The 16,655-nt window shown below is 43.7% G+C and overlaps 1 protein-coding gene across 2 annotated transcripts in view; it reads right to left on the reverse strand.

The window, feature by feature from the left end:
• The window catches only part of GCC2 (GRIP and coiled-coil domain containing 2), a 402,205-nt gene that overhangs the window by 85,053 nt on the left and 300,497 nt on the right, over positions 1-16,655 (reverse strand). For both annotated transcript variants that reach the window (XM_086934291.1, XM_086934290.1), the window contains exons 18-19: positions 16,021-16,197; positions 8,425-8,642 (exon numbers count right to left, since the gene is read on the reverse strand). In XM_086934291.1, the coding sequence (XP_086790417.1) occupies positions 8,425-8,642; positions 16,021-16,197 (395 nt within the window). The remainder of the gene's footprint in view (positions 1-8,424; positions 8,643-16,020; positions 16,198-16,655) is intronic.

Genomic DNA, 16,655 nt, shown 5'->3' on the forward strand with positions numbered 1-16,655 from the left:
GGAATAAGGAGGGGGAAAGGACGGAAGATGGACTGAAAGAAGTAGAAGGCAGACCCACTGGAGCTGCTCAATCTCCAATTGTGCAGATAAAGCGACGGAGGATGAGGAGGGGGTCCTACCAATCCTGCTGTAAAAGCAGATTTACTGTGTTTAGAAGAGAAACTTGCAATCAACCCAAATCCTCCTCCTAAATCCTGGGTAATGAAAATCAGCAGTATATCAACCTTTCACAAATTGTTCAGAACTCTCCGGATGAATGGAATCGCAATGAACATAAGGAAGACATTGTGGCCAGCACAGTCTGAAGGTATCGCCTGAAGTGCCAAGGGTTGAGAAGTGCAGGGTGTAGGATAAAATGCATTTTCTCTTTAGAGCTGTGGCAATGAGGTTCATGCAGGGAAACCTCAGTTGGAACACGGTTACATCGGTGAGTAGTGCCCATTCATGCTCCTCCAGAGACAGGTGACTCAAGGCTTCACCATTCAAAGTGAGAAGGCCCTTGCCAGGTAAGCCACCACTGGGAAAATACTTGTTTGAAAGCATACTGCTTCTCAGCACCGAGTCCATGAACTCCCTCTCCTCCGACAGTTCAGGTTATGTATTGTGGTAGTGCTGTGTGAAAGAACACGCACAAGGTGGAGGGAAGAAAGTCCTTCTGTGATAAGCAACTGCCCTCAACTAAAGTACACTGGTGTGCACTGGTTATTCTGACATAAACCAAAGTCCTCGTACCATCATCTCCTCCAGATGAGTGCTCAGGCCCAACAATGTGACATCTGTAAAAATAGTAACCTGCCGTTTCAGAGGACTGACTGGACAACCCATAGTGAGGCTGGAGGGGCACATCTATCAATCGAGGTCTGTAAGGAATCAGTGGAAAACCTCCACATAAGCAGAGAGGCTCTCCTGATACTGAGCCCACTGCCACTCAAAAGGGCCTTGGAGGGACCTGATCCAACTCTAGGCATGTGGCACTAGAAAGATGCACAAGACCATCAAGCCAAATGATGAAGAGTCTTCAAAACTAGAACTGGGAGCGTAAAAAGTTGGAAAGGTATCCTGAATGTAAGTGAGCTTTTAAGGTGGGGAATAAGCCCTCATGCAAGCCTGTCTAGAACCATTGCAACAAAGGCCAGTCTCCGAGTCAGAATAAAGTGGGCCTACTTTTTCTGGTTGATAGAGCATCCCAGCCAATGAAGCAGTAAAAGGGTGTGCCCCTGATGGCCCAAAACCAGCACAGGGGAACCCGCCTTCATCAGCCAATTGTCCAAGTATGAAAATACATGAACCCATGACATTTTGAAGAAAGAAACCAACACAGTCAGCAGCTTGGTGAAGACTCACTGAGCAGGAGTAAGACCAAAGTTCAGTACCACAAATTGTTATTGCTGCGACCCAGTTGTGGTGTGAAGTGATGATACCCAAGAGCTGGTAGATTAATATAGGTGTGATTAAGTTCTAGGCATACTATCCAATCATGTGCACCCACGAAACTGAGAAGCTGAGTCTGGGACACTAGTTTAATTTTCTGGCCCCCATCCTTCTTGGGAACAAGAAGTAGAAGGAATAACATTCAATGCCTTTCTCTTCAGTGGTGCACTTGTATGGTTTGTTGTTCCTCCGTGACTGAAACTTGAGCTTGCGTGTATTTCCTAGCGGTTGACTGATGTTCTGGAGGGCTAAATATAAAGGTGTAGCCCTGGAGGACCTTGTTGGAGCACTGTGAGATCTGTGGTGACTGACTTTCTCTAGTTCAGAAAATGGGAGACTGCTCCCAGACTAGAAGCGGATGTTGAAGGCAAATACATTTTGAGACAGATAACACAGAAGAAGAAAGGGGAAACTGGACCTTCAGGAGAAGAACTACTGCAGAATCTGAATAGTCTGGGAGGATTGTAGCTACCAGGAATGTTGAGTGCTTGAAAAGCCTTGAAAGCAACAGTACTGCATGTAAAATTGTTAAACTGGACATGCAGCGACTTAAGAGGTGTCTACTTTCTCTGCTACATGACTCATCATCTCATGGTATATCTATTAGGGCTGCCTGAAAGTCTCTAGACTATCCAATTGAACACCTCCACGTATGCCTGCGCAAGGCAACTGCTGGAGCCATGAAGCTAAATAAGATTCATTATAAACTTGTGGCATTCGATGCTCACTGAAGAAGAGCTACAGACCTGCAATAGTAAGGCATGATCAGGAATCAGTCAGTCAGTCAAATAACTTTTATTCGGTTACATTAATTTTGGAACCATAAAAAATACATATGACAGGTAAATGGTACAATAAAAAACAGTTTAAGAACGACAGAGGAGAAAATCAATACATCAATATATGGTAAAGTTTTAAGAACAATTATTACATAAATAGTTCTTACAGAATGAAATTCATTAACACGCTGTAAAAAGATTTAAAAGATTAAAACTGCATTAATCAAAATTACTGCGATATTTTATACATGATTTTAAAAAGCTTGCTACATTCTTTGCAATGTATTCAGATTCCAAATATTGCAGCGCCAAGTAAGCAGGGCGGCAGGATCTCAATCCCATTATACTCAGCAATGGAATAATCCAACGCTTGCGAGGGAACTCCTAATATTTGCAAAACAGCACTACATGAATTGTCGACTGGGCAGATGTACCGTCACAGGTACACTTCATGATTGTAGGTGACCAGTCCTGCTGTTTTGGGAATGAGACTATGCGATAGAACGAATTAAAACGAAACCTTGTCAAAAGATATTTCTCATATGAGCTTAGGTGAAAGGTTAGGTAGGGTTGGGTACCAGTGAAGGGTTTATGCAGTTCATGGGATAGGGGCAATTCCCTTAAGTGACTTAAACATAACTTTTTTAGATCTTTCCTTGTAATGTCCATCAAGGCAGAGGGCTCTACAAAGTAGGAAATAAGGTCCAAGTCTCTGAAAAAGTTTCTCACAAATGTAAGCCAGGGGATTTTTTACCAATTTTCCAGGCTCAAACAGTCCATTATAAGTGAGCGGGTTAGGTGACACTGTGTCTTCGTCCAAATTCGGTGCCACAAAAGAATGGGTTGGGATCTGATGTTATCAATTAAGTAGTCCATACCCAACTCAATGTGGCAACCGTACGTACGCGCACTTTGGGGTACTGCCAATAAGTATCTTACGAATCCATTCTCAACCAGTTGTAGTGTGTCAATATCGGCATATCCCCTGACCCCTGCACCATAGACTGCTACGCTATGGCACTTTGCGTAGTAGATTTTTAATAGTTCTGCTGGGGGTGGCTTTCCTAGTTTCCTCGAGAAGGAGACTAGCGCCAAAGTAGCTCTTTGGAAAAGTAATTTCTTGCTGCTCATGGCCTGTTTCCAACACAGTTTATCATCCACCAGGATGCCCAGATAAGGATACACCTTGGTACATTCCAGCTTAATTTTGTCGATTTAAATTGATTTTGGCTTCTTTAACCCTGGACCTGTGTGCATGACATAGGTTTTTCCAATGTTCACTTTTAAACCCAGCGATGCCATAAATGTACAGTATTTATTGAGCTGATTCTGCAGTTGAATTGGAGTTCTAGCTAAAATTACCGAGTTGTCTGCATATAATAGTGCGGGAATGGGGCGATGATTATTGGATGGAAGGTCCTGGCTCCCTTCCAGCATAGCCAATTCTAGGCCATTTGTATAAAAATTAAATAGGAAGGGGGCCAGGACACACCCCTGTCTGACTCCCTTATTAATGGTGAATGGGGGGGAAAGTTCACCGTTCACTCCGTATATGACACGTGCTGTCGCGCCAGAATAAAGTTCACGGAGAAATACAAGAGGAGGATCAACCCCTAGTTCAGTAAGAATTGTCCACAATGTGGCATGCGAAACGCAGTCAAAAGCTGCGCTAAGATCTACGTACACTAGGTACAGATTTCCATTTTTAGCTCCAGCATATTTGCCAATTAAGAGGGCAGGTTTAATGCCTGTTCAACAGTTCCCAATCCCTCCTGGAACCCATATTGCAGGTCGGTCAAGATGTTATTTGTGGTCGCCCAATCTTGGAGGCGCTCTAGTATCAATCGACCTGCAACTTTACCTAGGGAATCCAGGAGGGAAATGGGCCTGTAACAGGCCGGGTCGTTTCGGTCACCCTTCTTAAAAATAGGTAGCAAAATAGAGGTGGACCAGGAATCAATTAGACCGGTAGATGTGGCTGCTCCTAGGACACGGGTAATGAGAGGGGACCATATTTCCTGATTATGATTAAAGATATCCAGTGATACCCCGTCCGGGCCAGGGGCCTTGCCAGATTTGGAGACTGAGAGGGCTTTAATGACATCTTCATGGGTGAAAGAAAGCTGGATTGGGTAAATCTGATCCCCGGACCAACCACCTGCCACTTGGCCCTTGTTGCTGGTCTCAGCTGGGATGCCGCCAAATATCTTAGAGAAGTGGGATACCCAATCCTCTGCAGTTATTGCGACATCAATGTGACAGGCGTTTGGTGCATCTACCAGGAAGGGAGATTTTACTACGCGCCAAAACATGGAACTATCCTTTAGTTGGCAGCTCTCATGCAGTTGGGCCCACAGGTTTTTCTTTATTTCCTGTCTACATTTTGTTTGAGCTAAGTTGTACTCCTTTCTGAGTTTGTTAACCCATTCCGTCATCAGTCACGGTTGGGCTGTGCTGATGACGGAATGGTTCCGTCGCGTACACACCCATTATCATTGGGGTCCAGCACAGGAGCAGAATATCGCCCGCAGCGATGAGGTTAACCTCAATTTTATCTCGAACAGGGTTTCGTAGTGCCGCCTTTAATTTAGAAAGGGCTTTTACGAAATTGAGAGTTAAACCAGCCCTTTTTAGGGGATTTTTTACACTTTTGGTTACGAGACAGCTCCTCGCTAATAATTGTGGTAATTTCAATAAAACTAGTTAAAATCAACTGTGGGGGGTTCTCTTTTGCTAAACAATTGTTCACCCATGGTAATGCTATCTTTAATACTTTGCCGGTAAGTACTACCGGGTCGATTTTAGCCCATTTCACAGAAAAGCCATTTAACTTATCCATACAAAATTGTTGCTTTAGAAAGGTTGGTAAGTTGGGTTTAGGCAGAGCATTCTTAACTTGCACTGTCACACTGTTAGGAAAGTGGTCACTGCTAGTATCGGAACCTGTTTTGAAATCTACCAAGTAACTAACCCTTCATGTTCTGAGAAGACAAGATATAGTCAATAACACTAGACAGGCCCCTACCATGAAACCTTAGCAAAAAGTCGACAGGGGGGTCGGTCAGCTCATTTACAAAATCCAACTCTAGAGAGAAAAGACAATCGCTCAAGCAGTTGCCACTATTCGTGTGTGAGAAGTGGGACAAAGAGAAACCATTTTCATCTGTAAGACCACAATTGCCATTTTTATAGTTATTGCACAATTAAATGTTAAAATCCCCTCCCCATAGCACACACAGGGGGGGAGGAAGGGTGTTGATTCCGCTGTTCGGTTAAAAAATGGGATATTTCATTTAGAGTTTTAACACAATCGAGTGAGGGTAAGTTATTATAAAAATTTACCAGAAAAAACATCATACATTTATTCACTTTTATTTTTAGAATTTGATAGTTCTCCTCAGCCTTTAATTCAACTAGGTCCATACTTGGTAAAATATTTGATACATAAACTGCTAAGCCTCCTTTAGATCTACCAGACGTGCTAGGGCTTGCAGGGGCAAAAAAGGTTCTGTATCCTAGAAGATGGATAGGGGTGGTCAACCAGGTTTCCTGCAGGCAAACTATCTGGTGTACATTAATTGTTTCTAACCACGAGTGCTGATTAATTTTAGTGCGTAACCCCGCTACATTCCAGAATAAAATAGAGAAATTTAAGCATGAGGTTGGTAAAATTAGTGTTTCTTGAGGTGCCAACATATCTGGTTGGATGGGTACTTCAGGTGGCAAAGGGTTACGGACTGTTCTGCTTGGGCCGACAGAATTATGGGGGTTAACTTGGATCAAACCTGATGTTGGAATATCGGCAACTGAGTTGGGTGTGCCTACATGGTTGGTACGGACTGTAGGGAATTCCATGGTCTTATTTAGCGCATTGGGAGTAGGAGCATGTGAACTGGGAATTGGATCAGTTAGTCATTCAATATCATCCAACCCCGACAGAATACTATATCTATTCAAAGTGGGAATCAAAGGGGGATGGGTAATTGGTCTTTGAATGAATCTACGTTTGTGGGTATTTAAGTTATGCCATTGCGGAGGGTAGAAGAAACCCAGGGGCAGAATATTAATCCCATGGTAGTCTAGGAAGTCATTTGCTCCTGCTATCAGTATTTCCCTAACCAAGAGGGGAGAGGCAAAGGAGAGAACTATATTGTCCCCGCCAAGTGCGGTATCTCTACAACCTAGGCGTTTTATGCGCCTCACCATTTTGAATTCCTGGAAGAGGAACTTGGTTAATCCTACTCTAGATGCTAACCAATGTAGGGATTTATTTTTTAGCGAGATCTGATTTTTGCCTGCAGGGTTTAACAGTCTAGGAACATTTGCCAGTACTATCGTGAATGGCGTAGCTTCTGGGGGCAGATGTAAGTGGTTGTTACTAGGAGCGGAATAACACGCTCCAATGGGACCAGCTGCCATATCTAGTTTATGAACAGTAGCTTGATTACGGACTGGAATTTTAGGGCGCACAATTGGTTCGGACCTGACTGATTCAGAAGAGTGATGGGGAGCGGGGATGATTACAGGAGGACCAGAAGGAGGTGCCTCACTAGTGGGATTTAACCTAACACACAAATTAGCGACAGGGGCATTGGAATTGGAAAAGGTCGCTGGAACTGTGTTGCTACTTAAAGCTGTGCCATCCCTTAAGTGTTTGGTGTTATTGTCTTTTATAAGGGCTTCGATTTGTGTTAGTCTGCTAGTTAATTGATCAAATCTAACCCTTACAAAGAGATCCAAACGTTCTACGCAGGCAACCAATACCTGCAACTCCTTCTGGAGATTTAAGGTGGAATTGGCTTGTGGTTTAGGCTGTGCACCAGAGGGTTTATGTTTAGGTTTGGGGGACTGATTTGCAGCTCTTGTGGATTTTAAATGGGGACGAACACGAACTGGAGTGACATCTGGAACTATAGTGGTGGCTAGATGTGGGTTTTTTGATCTTTTGGTGGGGGGTTGAGAGTCAGAATCGTTTTCCAAACTTATTATTTCACCAGAATCACGAGAAACACATCCATTCACTAGAGGAACTGAGGGTAATCCTGACTTGACATCGTTCTTATCGGTTAGGAGTAAGGATGAATTTTGGCTTAGTCTAGTAGTTGTGCCCTCTATTGATTCTTCAACAGAAAGAATTTGTTTATCTATCGCCCCGACAGCCCCTGTCAGGTATGTAAGGAGGGACTGTTGGGAGGAAGTAGTAATTACCTCCTGGCCTTTTATGCATTTTGGGCTCAAATGTTTCCTCTTCCCCATAACTAAAAATCAACAAAAATGGGTGGTTGGTACAACCATAGAAAATAACAATATCAAATAGTCTCAGACACGCTCCCAGTAGGAACCGTGCTCGGCAGTTAAAGCGGTACAACAAGTACAGATAGCAAAAAAATGATTTTTAGGGGAATTAAACAGGCAATATGTCACTAGTTGAATATATTTTACCAGCGTCCCTGGCCCAGTCCAGTCTCTTCAGGCCTCTGAGGGCCACAGATGGCCCGCCCTTTGCTCGGGCTTCGCCCCGCGCAACGGGGGATCTCCCGTGATTTAATGCGCCTCCTAGTGCGGGCCTGGGCGGCTTCCCTGCCGCTAGGAATGCTGGGGAGTGTAGTTGCTGCAAGGTCTCCCCCCCCCCCCCCCCCCGACTTTGCGCGTAAGTCCCCCACTCCACCGGAGATCTCCCGTGATTTAATGCGCCTCCTGGCGCGGGCGTAGGGCGTGGGCGGCTTCCCTGCCGCTAGGAATGCTGGGGAGTGTAGTTGCTGCAAGGTCTCCCCCCCACTGCGGCCGCGCTAGAGTTCAACGGAGCTGCGGCGGCAGGAGGAGACCCGGAGCAGCGAATATCCCAAAAATGATGCCAATACGGTCCAATGCACAGCCTGAGTTCAGCCAAGGTTTGCGATCAGGAATCAACATACAGGCCGTTGTTGCTACTTTCCATATGGCAAAGATGTAACTGTTGTTGCGAACCAGCATCGGACAACGCTTGGGAGCTACTGCTAGAGGAAAACGTTTCCAGATCTAGTCTGGACCATACAAGGTGATACATTTGCAAGTAGTATCCATCAGAAACAAAATATACTAGATGCAACTTGACATAGGATGCTGAACATGTAAAATCAATTGTACAAAGCAGGATCCAACTTAGTAAGGTGATCCCGACTAAACACACATGCTCCAAGGGAGGGACACAACTGTAGCACATGAGGTCACTTACTTGTGATGCTTGATTCACTCTGTTGTTGAAAGAGCTGACCCTCTAGTTTAGACAGCTGCTGCTGTAATGTTTCCATTGCCTTCCTGTGGTCTTCTTGCATGTGCCTTATTTGATCCCTGAAGTTGTTACGAAGGGCTTCATTCTGAGCTGTCAACTGACTCAAAATCTGAGCATGTTCTGACTTCATAACCATGTTCTCAGACTGTACTGTGCAAAGCCTGGAATGAATTGGAAATCAAGGTAACTTACATTATATCATGTCTTTCAGGCTCTATAACAACCAGAAAACGAAATGGTTACTTACCAGTAGGAGTAGTTTAGCAGCTTTAAGAGTTTTCTGGATTCACATGCTGTGCATTATTCCACTATCTAACGGTTGGGTCTGGGTCGGAATTGCCTTTTTTTTGTTTTGTTAGCGTCGACCACCATTTGGTGGTATCTCCATCTCTTATGTGGCATCAGACGGCACACGGATGTTCTTGTGCTCAGTTGCCATCTTCAGATTTTTTTCTGATAAATGTACTTCTTGTTCCTTTCTTTCCCACCTGGGTGTGTTATCTCCTATTTTGCGAGAGGTGGGTGGGTCGCATGTGAATCCAGAAAACAATTGAAGTTGCAAAACTACTCCTCCAGGAAAGTAACTATTTTGTTTTGCAGCACACATCATTCCTATGGATTCACATGCTGTGCATTAGATTTTGTAGTGGTATCCCTTCTAATGGATTTGTTGGAATGAAATAAGGAAGTGTTAGCAAAAAGGTGTTGCAGTCCCCCTTTGTTCCTCCCCTGCTACCTTGTTCATTTTGATGTCCACACAATAATTTTTTGTGAAGGTGTGTGGTGACGCCTGTGTCGCTGCTGCGCAGATTGCATCCATGGGTACATTTGCTAGGAACGCTAGTGTTGCAACCTTTTTCCTTGTTGAATGGGTTCTTGTTCTTGCGAGCAGTGACATCCACACCTAGAATAGCAGGTCTGTATTGTTTCCACAATCCATCTTCAGATTGTTCCTTTAATGACTGGGGAGCCATTGGTTGCTTAGGCAAAGGAGACAAACAACTGGTCTCCTTTCCGAAACGTCTTAGTTTCTTGCAGATAGCACATTAAAGCCCTTCTTACATCAAATGTGTATACGGCTCTTTCTGTTTGTGTTTTAGACTCCTTAAAGAAAGCCGGTAGCTGTATGCTTTGGTTAACATGAAAGTGAGTTACCACCTTGGCCAGAAACTATGGGTTGGGTCTGAGAACTGCTTTGTCCTTGTGTATTTGCAGGTAGGGTTCCTGGATTGTTAGCATTTGCAGTTCGCTTACTCTGTGTAGTGATGTGATTGTAACCAGAAACACTGCTTTGAGCGCGAGTGATTTGAAATCTGTTTCGCACGTAGATTCAAACAGTTTTGTTATTAACCGCATCAGCATGGTATTTAAGTTCCACAATGGTGCAGGTACCGATCTTGGTGGTGCAATTCTCTTAGCTCCTTCTAGAAATCTTTTTATCACGGGGCATGTGAAGAAGCTGTTACATTAAGTGGCCCTGGTGTAGGCTACTATTGCTGCCAGGTCTACCTTCAAAATGAATAGGTTAACCCGGTATCTAACAGGTGAGTGAGGTATGTCCACACAGTTTCCATTTTTGCCTCCAAATATCTGTTTTATTTACACCAATTAATGAATCTCTAGCTATTCAGGCTCCAGGCCACTAGGATGGGAGTTGCTGGTTCCGGGTGGTATACTCGCCCCTCCTGTATTGTTAGCAGATCCTGTTCTTTGATTTTCATCATTTGTCTCCTGGACATCTCTTGTAGGTCTGAATTCCAGGTCCATCTGGCCCACTGTGCTGGTATGACAATGACGTTTGTTTCCGGTTTTCTGCCCTTCTCGAGCACCTTTGGTATCCGGGGAAATTGGGACAAAACATAAGCAAATCTCCCTGACTATCTCATTGACAGGACATTCCCCTCTGATTGATTTTGTTAAAAATTGGATGAGAAGGGTTTCCCTTTTGCGTTTCTTGCGGTTGCAAAAAGGTCAACAGTTGGTCTCCCATGGGCTTGGAATATTATCTCCAATATTTGTGGCTTTAATTTCCATTCATGGGAGCTGCTTTCTTGCCTGCTTAGTTTGTCTGCTTCTGTGTTCCTGGTAGGTGGACTGCTTGCAATGTGGGTTTCTTTGGTTTTGTCAATTGTCAGATCTCTTGGGATAGTTTGCTCTGGGTGAACAATGTTGTGCCTCCCTGTTAGTTGAAATAAAACATTGTTGTTGTGTTGTCGGTTTGTAATAATACAGATTGACCTGTTGTGTGTTTGGAAAGCTTTCAAGCCTAAGAAAACTGTCTTCTTTTCCAGGTAGTTGATTTGTTTCAGACCATCTGTGTTGTTCAACTGTGCCTGTACTTTCAAGTTGCCTACCCATGCTCCCCAACCCTTGTGGAATGCATTTACTGCATTGGTCACCATTAGAGTTGGTGTCTTGAATGGTCTCCGTAAGGTCACATTCTTTGACTTCCACCATTGTATCTACTTTTGCACCTTTGCTGTGACAACCATTAGATCTTCCCAGCTCCGGGTGACAATTTGTTTCAGATCCATTCCAGGAAGGGTCTTGTGTGCAGGGTCGCATGCACATTTGTTTCATAACAGTCCTCACTGTCATAGACTGACCCTTCTAGTACAGGTGAGCTTGCCCTCTGATAGCCTTTGCCCTCCTCCAGACTGGTTAAGTCCAGGTTGTGCTTGAACCTTTTTTTTTTTTTTAACAGGTCATCATTATACAATTTTGTCGATTAAGCCACCACCCCCCATACAGACCGTTTTAAATTATTAAACACGTACATACATCATCTTGATGAATCAAAATCAAAGTTGTTAGTTTAAGGACAAAGTAAGTTCAGCTGGATATACTTCATACAGAACAAGAGAGCACGAAAACATGGAGCAGAAAGATAGAAGGATCCAGAGTGGAAGAGAGGAAGAAGGAGGAAAAAGGCACATTTCTATGATCATGTTTAGACAATATTACAAAATCGATCTCCCCATCCATTGTGTAAGCGGATGCCATATTTCAAGTCCTTTCTTTTTCCTTTTTATTCCCTTCCTGCTGAATATGGCTATTTCCACGTTATATGCAGCTAATAGTCGTGCCCGCCATTGATGGAATGAAAGTGGGTATGGGTCTAACCAAGTTGATGTCAAGCAAATTCTTAGTATGGCCATTGAGATAAACAGAAGTCCCTGAATGGTAGCGGGTCTAGGATCCCTATCAATCCCAAGTATTATTTCCGCTGTCGTGATCACAATTCTAGTTTCAAAGATCTCTGATAGAAACAAAGAGATTTTTCGTCTGATGGTATTCAGGGTTTCGCATGTGACCAACATATGAATCAGATCCACCTTGGGCATTGCGCATCGAGGACATAATGTACCTTTACCTGTACTCCATTTAGAAATCTTTTCGGGGGTATAATATAATTGGAAAAATGTCTTGTAGAATTGGGCTTGAAGTTTAGTGGACATTAGTAAAGAGGATGACATTTCCAATGTTTTATGTATTATGGTCTCAGACATGCCTAGTTTATTTTCCCAGTTATGGAAATGCTTCTCTAGGTCATCAGGAAGGCCAGTAACTAGATTTTTATAAATTTCACCTATTCTAGCCCTATCTGCTTGGGCTGTTTCAATTGCCAAACCTTTCCGATATGCCTCTCTTCCCCACCCCTTTTTTTGAAATATAATCTCTGACTTGTAAATATTTGTAAAAATCGCGAGATTCAAGTCCAAATTTAATTTTAAGGGATTCGAATGATCGAAAGCCCACTGAATCATACAGTGACCCAACTTGTACTATTCCTGATCTAACCCAGAGCTTCATACAGGAGTCTTTGAATATCTCCGGGAGATTACTATTCCCACATAGCGTAGTGTAGTGGGAAAATCTGCCGATCCCCAGAAGTTTTCGTACTTGATTCCAAGCGATATAAATGCCTTTGAGTGATTTGAAGCGTACTTTTTTGAAGTGACAATCATATCTTAGCCTCCACAAATGATTGCTTGCCTCTCCACCGAGGATCAGTTCCTGTGGCGTTGGAACTGGACTCTCTGAGTTAAGTTCCTGCCTGGGGGTTAGGAGCACTCTACAGTATTTAAGGATAGTGGCCCTCCAATATAGTTTGAAGTTTGGTAATGCCAGGCCACCTCTTTCCCTAAGTAAGGTAACAAACCTTTGGGCTCTACGTGTTCTTCCAAATCCCCAAATAAAGTGTGCAAAAATGTTGTCTATAGTTTTAAAAATCTGTGGGTCAAAGTTTAAACAAATCGTGCGAAAAAAATACAAAAATGTAGGAAAGAATAACATTTTGATGAGATTGCATCTACCAATAATAGTGAGGTGCAGATTGTGGAAATGAGGTAGGCTTTTTTCAGTCTGTTTTAGAAGAGGGATCAGATTTAGGCTCACTAAGTTATCTAAATCTGCTGTGATGTTCACGCCGAGCTATACTGCCTTGTCTACGACCCTTTCGTCTGAGTAGTTAGGTTGTGCTTGAATCTAATGTCGCTCCCGGCAACGCCTTTTCCTGCTCCAGCTGTGGTGGTGACTTTTTGTGGTTTATTTTGAAACTCAGACATTGCAGTATGGCGATAGCTGTTTGAATGTCCTTAAGGTATTTTTGTGTAGATTGTATCTTTACCAGCCAATTGTCCAAGTATGGGTAGACATGAATACCTTGTCTTTAGTAGGTGTGCGGCCACTGCGGCGAGGCACTTTGTGAACACCTGTGGGGCTGACTTTATGCCGTATGGCAAAACGGTTAATTGATGGTCCCCTTTGTTTAATACAAATCTGAGTTTTTATGTTTTTGATATATCGGTATGTGTATGTAGGGGCATTTAGATCTTAGGTTGCCATACAGTCACCTTTCCTTAGGAGTTGTATTACCTCGTTCGTACCCTTTCTATGGCTTTTTTTTTGTAAGAGTTCATTGACTCCTTTTCAGAGTTACATGATCTCTTGTCCTTTAAACCTCATTTTTTTGTTTAGGGGAATTTGTGGTGGTTCTTTAATTAGTTCTATGCAGTATGATGTATCACGTTCAAATCCCACAAGTCTGAAGTTATTTTTCCCCACTCCTGTAGGTAATTTCGTATTCTGCCTCCCACTGGTGTTTTGAGGTGGCATGTGTTGTTGTGCAAGTCACTTGCCTGCTGTATTCCCTCTCAGGGAATTTGGCCTCTTCCCCGTCCTCGAAAGAGCTATCTAGCATGTTGTCACTGTTGGTAAGAAGCCTGCTGCATGGCTTGGTGCAAAATGCTTTGTGGTTGCTGCTGTTGCTGCCCTGATGTTAAGGGTGTATGCCTGTGAGCGTTGGGGATGTGTTTCCTCCTCTTTTAAAGGAGCCCTTGAATTGTGGAGCCCCCATTGCTGTGGCGGTTTTGTTGTTGTTTTTTAGTTGTAGTAGGAACTCATTCACCACTTGTCCAAGCATCTCTTGTAAACGGCATAGAAATTATTGAAGCCTGTACCACTGGCTAGAAACCAGACACTTTGAGCCAGGCATATCTTGTTAGTGGCTTGGCTTTGCACTTCTGCCTGCTGGCAGTGTCTGCAGCATCCAAGGTTTATTTCAGGCAGGTGTTAGCGAGGTTTCTCTCCTTTTGCATCACTGCCTTGGCCCTCTATTTTTACACCTCTAGGAGGTGGATGCATGAGGGACTCCATCTTCTCCCATTATCGGTGGTTGTATCTGTTTAAGATGGTGTTAGAGTTAGCATTCTGCCACTGGGTTGCAATCTTCTACACATTTTTTTTCCCTCCAGGTCCACTCTCTTGATCTCATTTTCAGGTGGTAGCCCTGCGGAAGTGTGGGCATTGTTCCGCTTCCTTTTGGAAGCTACAATTATCGAATCCGCAGGAGCGTTACCCTGGGTATACATTGGGGCTTGAGTAGAAGGCTGGTATTTCTTTTCTACTCTAGGTGTTACACCCTTGGCAGTAGCTGGTTCCCATAATGCATTGTTTCCATTGGACAGTATGTTGGGTAGCTTTGGTAGATATAGGTTCCCCTTGTTGGACGGCATTAGATTCTCCAGAAGAAAACATTAGTCTACTTTATCTTCCTCCAGCCGGACTCAATATGTTTCAGCAGCCCATTTAATGAGGTTGTTGTACAGTTAAAGGTCGCCTGGTGGAGATGGCCTGAAAGGGTAGTTGCCCACTCCTGCTACTATGGATTCGGGGTCGGGATTGTGCCACGATTCTTGGGCGAACCCGCTTGGCTCTTCGGCCTCATTGAGTTTCTAGAACTCTTCCTGCTCCTTTTCGCAAGGTTCAGGAGTTGCAGGAGCCTGCAAGGAACCCCCAAGCAGACTGGTCATCTTCAGTTTCGATCGGTGTCGAAGGCTTGGCAGGGATTCGGAAATCCTTCAAGGAGTCAAACTCTTTCTTTCGTAGGAGTGCGGCCATATCAGTCTTGAGCCTGCTCTTATTGCGCTCGACCTAGAGTGCTTTTGGTTTGGTGTCTACCATCGGCGACAGACTCTTCGACCTCTAGGGTCTACCATCACAAAACCTTGCTCTTATCTTTCGTCCTCTCTCGAGCGATGGTACTGTTGAAGGTTTCAGTGGTGACTTGCCTCCATCTGTATCCCTCAGTTCGAGATCTGTGTGGCTCTTTGGGTTTTGGCTTACCTTTAGTCGAAGACTGTCTCTGCGCCGAGGCTGCTCTTTGGAACTTCTTGTCTAGGGCTTTCGGCTCATGGCCTTTCAGCGGTTTGGTTATCTTGTGTTTCTTATTTTTGGCGTCCTTCGGCGCTTTCTTCACTGTTTGTTTTTTCTCTGTGTCAGACGCTTAGCCAGTGGAGTCCGGTTCTTCACCTCATGCTGTTGGCTTCCTCAATGTTCTCATTGTCGTCGCAGGCCAAGATCCTTCAATAAAACCTATGTCCGTGGGGTGCTAACTATGGTGGTGTAGTGTTCCAGCCTCTCTCGTTGGCGTACCTTAAGGGTCTTGGGTACGAACACGGTGATGACCCTTCGGAAGACAGAGGTTGCAGACTTTGTGGGCGTCTCGCTAAGCAAACTGGTGGTGGCAGTTGGGACAAAATTTAAAGGGGGTATTTTCTATGATCCAACCTGTCTTCATTCTCCGACTACAAAGCTGGTACCGGTGGGGTTCCCTGTCAGGAGAAAAGAGAGGAAGGTCCCCATCTATCTTGTCATTGTACTTCTAGTTAGCTTCGGTGAATTGGTTGATTTTGTTAAAAAAAAATCCACTTTTCGGTAAAAGCATTCGGAGCTCCTCCATTGCTTCCAGAACCACTGGTGGAAAATAGAATCTGAAAATGGTGACTATGCACAGGAACAACCGGGGCACCGCCTGACGTCACATAGGGTATGGACATACCACCAAATGGTGGTCAATGATGCCCAGGGATTAATATTTTTTTTTAAAAAGACACTTCGGGCACAGGCCCCAACCCCTAGAAGGTGAAATAATGCACAACATGTGAGTCCGGAAAGGATACATGCAGGAAAAATGGTCTATCCTGTTGGAGCTCAAAGATCATGTAAAGTGCAATATGTAAAAGTAGAGTGTCTCACTTCTCTCGAAGTTCCGCCTCCTTTGCCACCGTCTCCTGCAACATTTTATTATGTCTTTCCAGCAGAGTATCATGATCCACCTGTAAAGTCTGGAGCTCAGTTGTGTTGATTTGTAGATTATGTTGAGAATCTTGCAACTTGTGTTTCAGTTGTTCTAACATCATCTCCAAATGTTCTCTAAAATACAAAAGTTCCAAAAATGGGTATTAGCCTGTTTTAGTAACTTATATTAAACACACATTGTTTGGGTAAGTCGTGTACTAGTAGTATTAGATTTCAGAACACAATTCTACACACACAGCAAAAGTAAGAAAAGTTTAAAAATGCATACTCGGACTGCACAAGTCGTTACCCATGCATTCTTATTTTAACTCCTCTTCAATTCAAAACCAAAGTTTATTCAGCAATGTACTTACAGAAGGATACAGTTTAACAAGAATGTGGCACACTGAACTTGGAGAAGACAAGACAACTGTAAACTAATCAGCTTTATAGCATTAATGACTAGGTGAAATGTGGCAGAATTAGACCATTATCAATATCATAAATAAAGGCAGAAATGAAATGACACTTTTTACTTAAGACTGTACGTAGGTGATAAAAAAAACAATGATTTCATCTCAAGTGCTAAAAGG

The sequence above is a fragment of the Lissotriton vulgaris genome, chromosome 8 (genome assembly GCF_964263255.1).
Source record: "Lissotriton vulgaris chromosome 8, aLisVul1.2, whole genome shotgun sequence".
NCBI classification, from domain to species: domain Eukaryota; kingdom Metazoa; phylum Chordata; class Amphibia; order Caudata; family Salamandridae; genus Lissotriton; species Lissotriton vulgaris.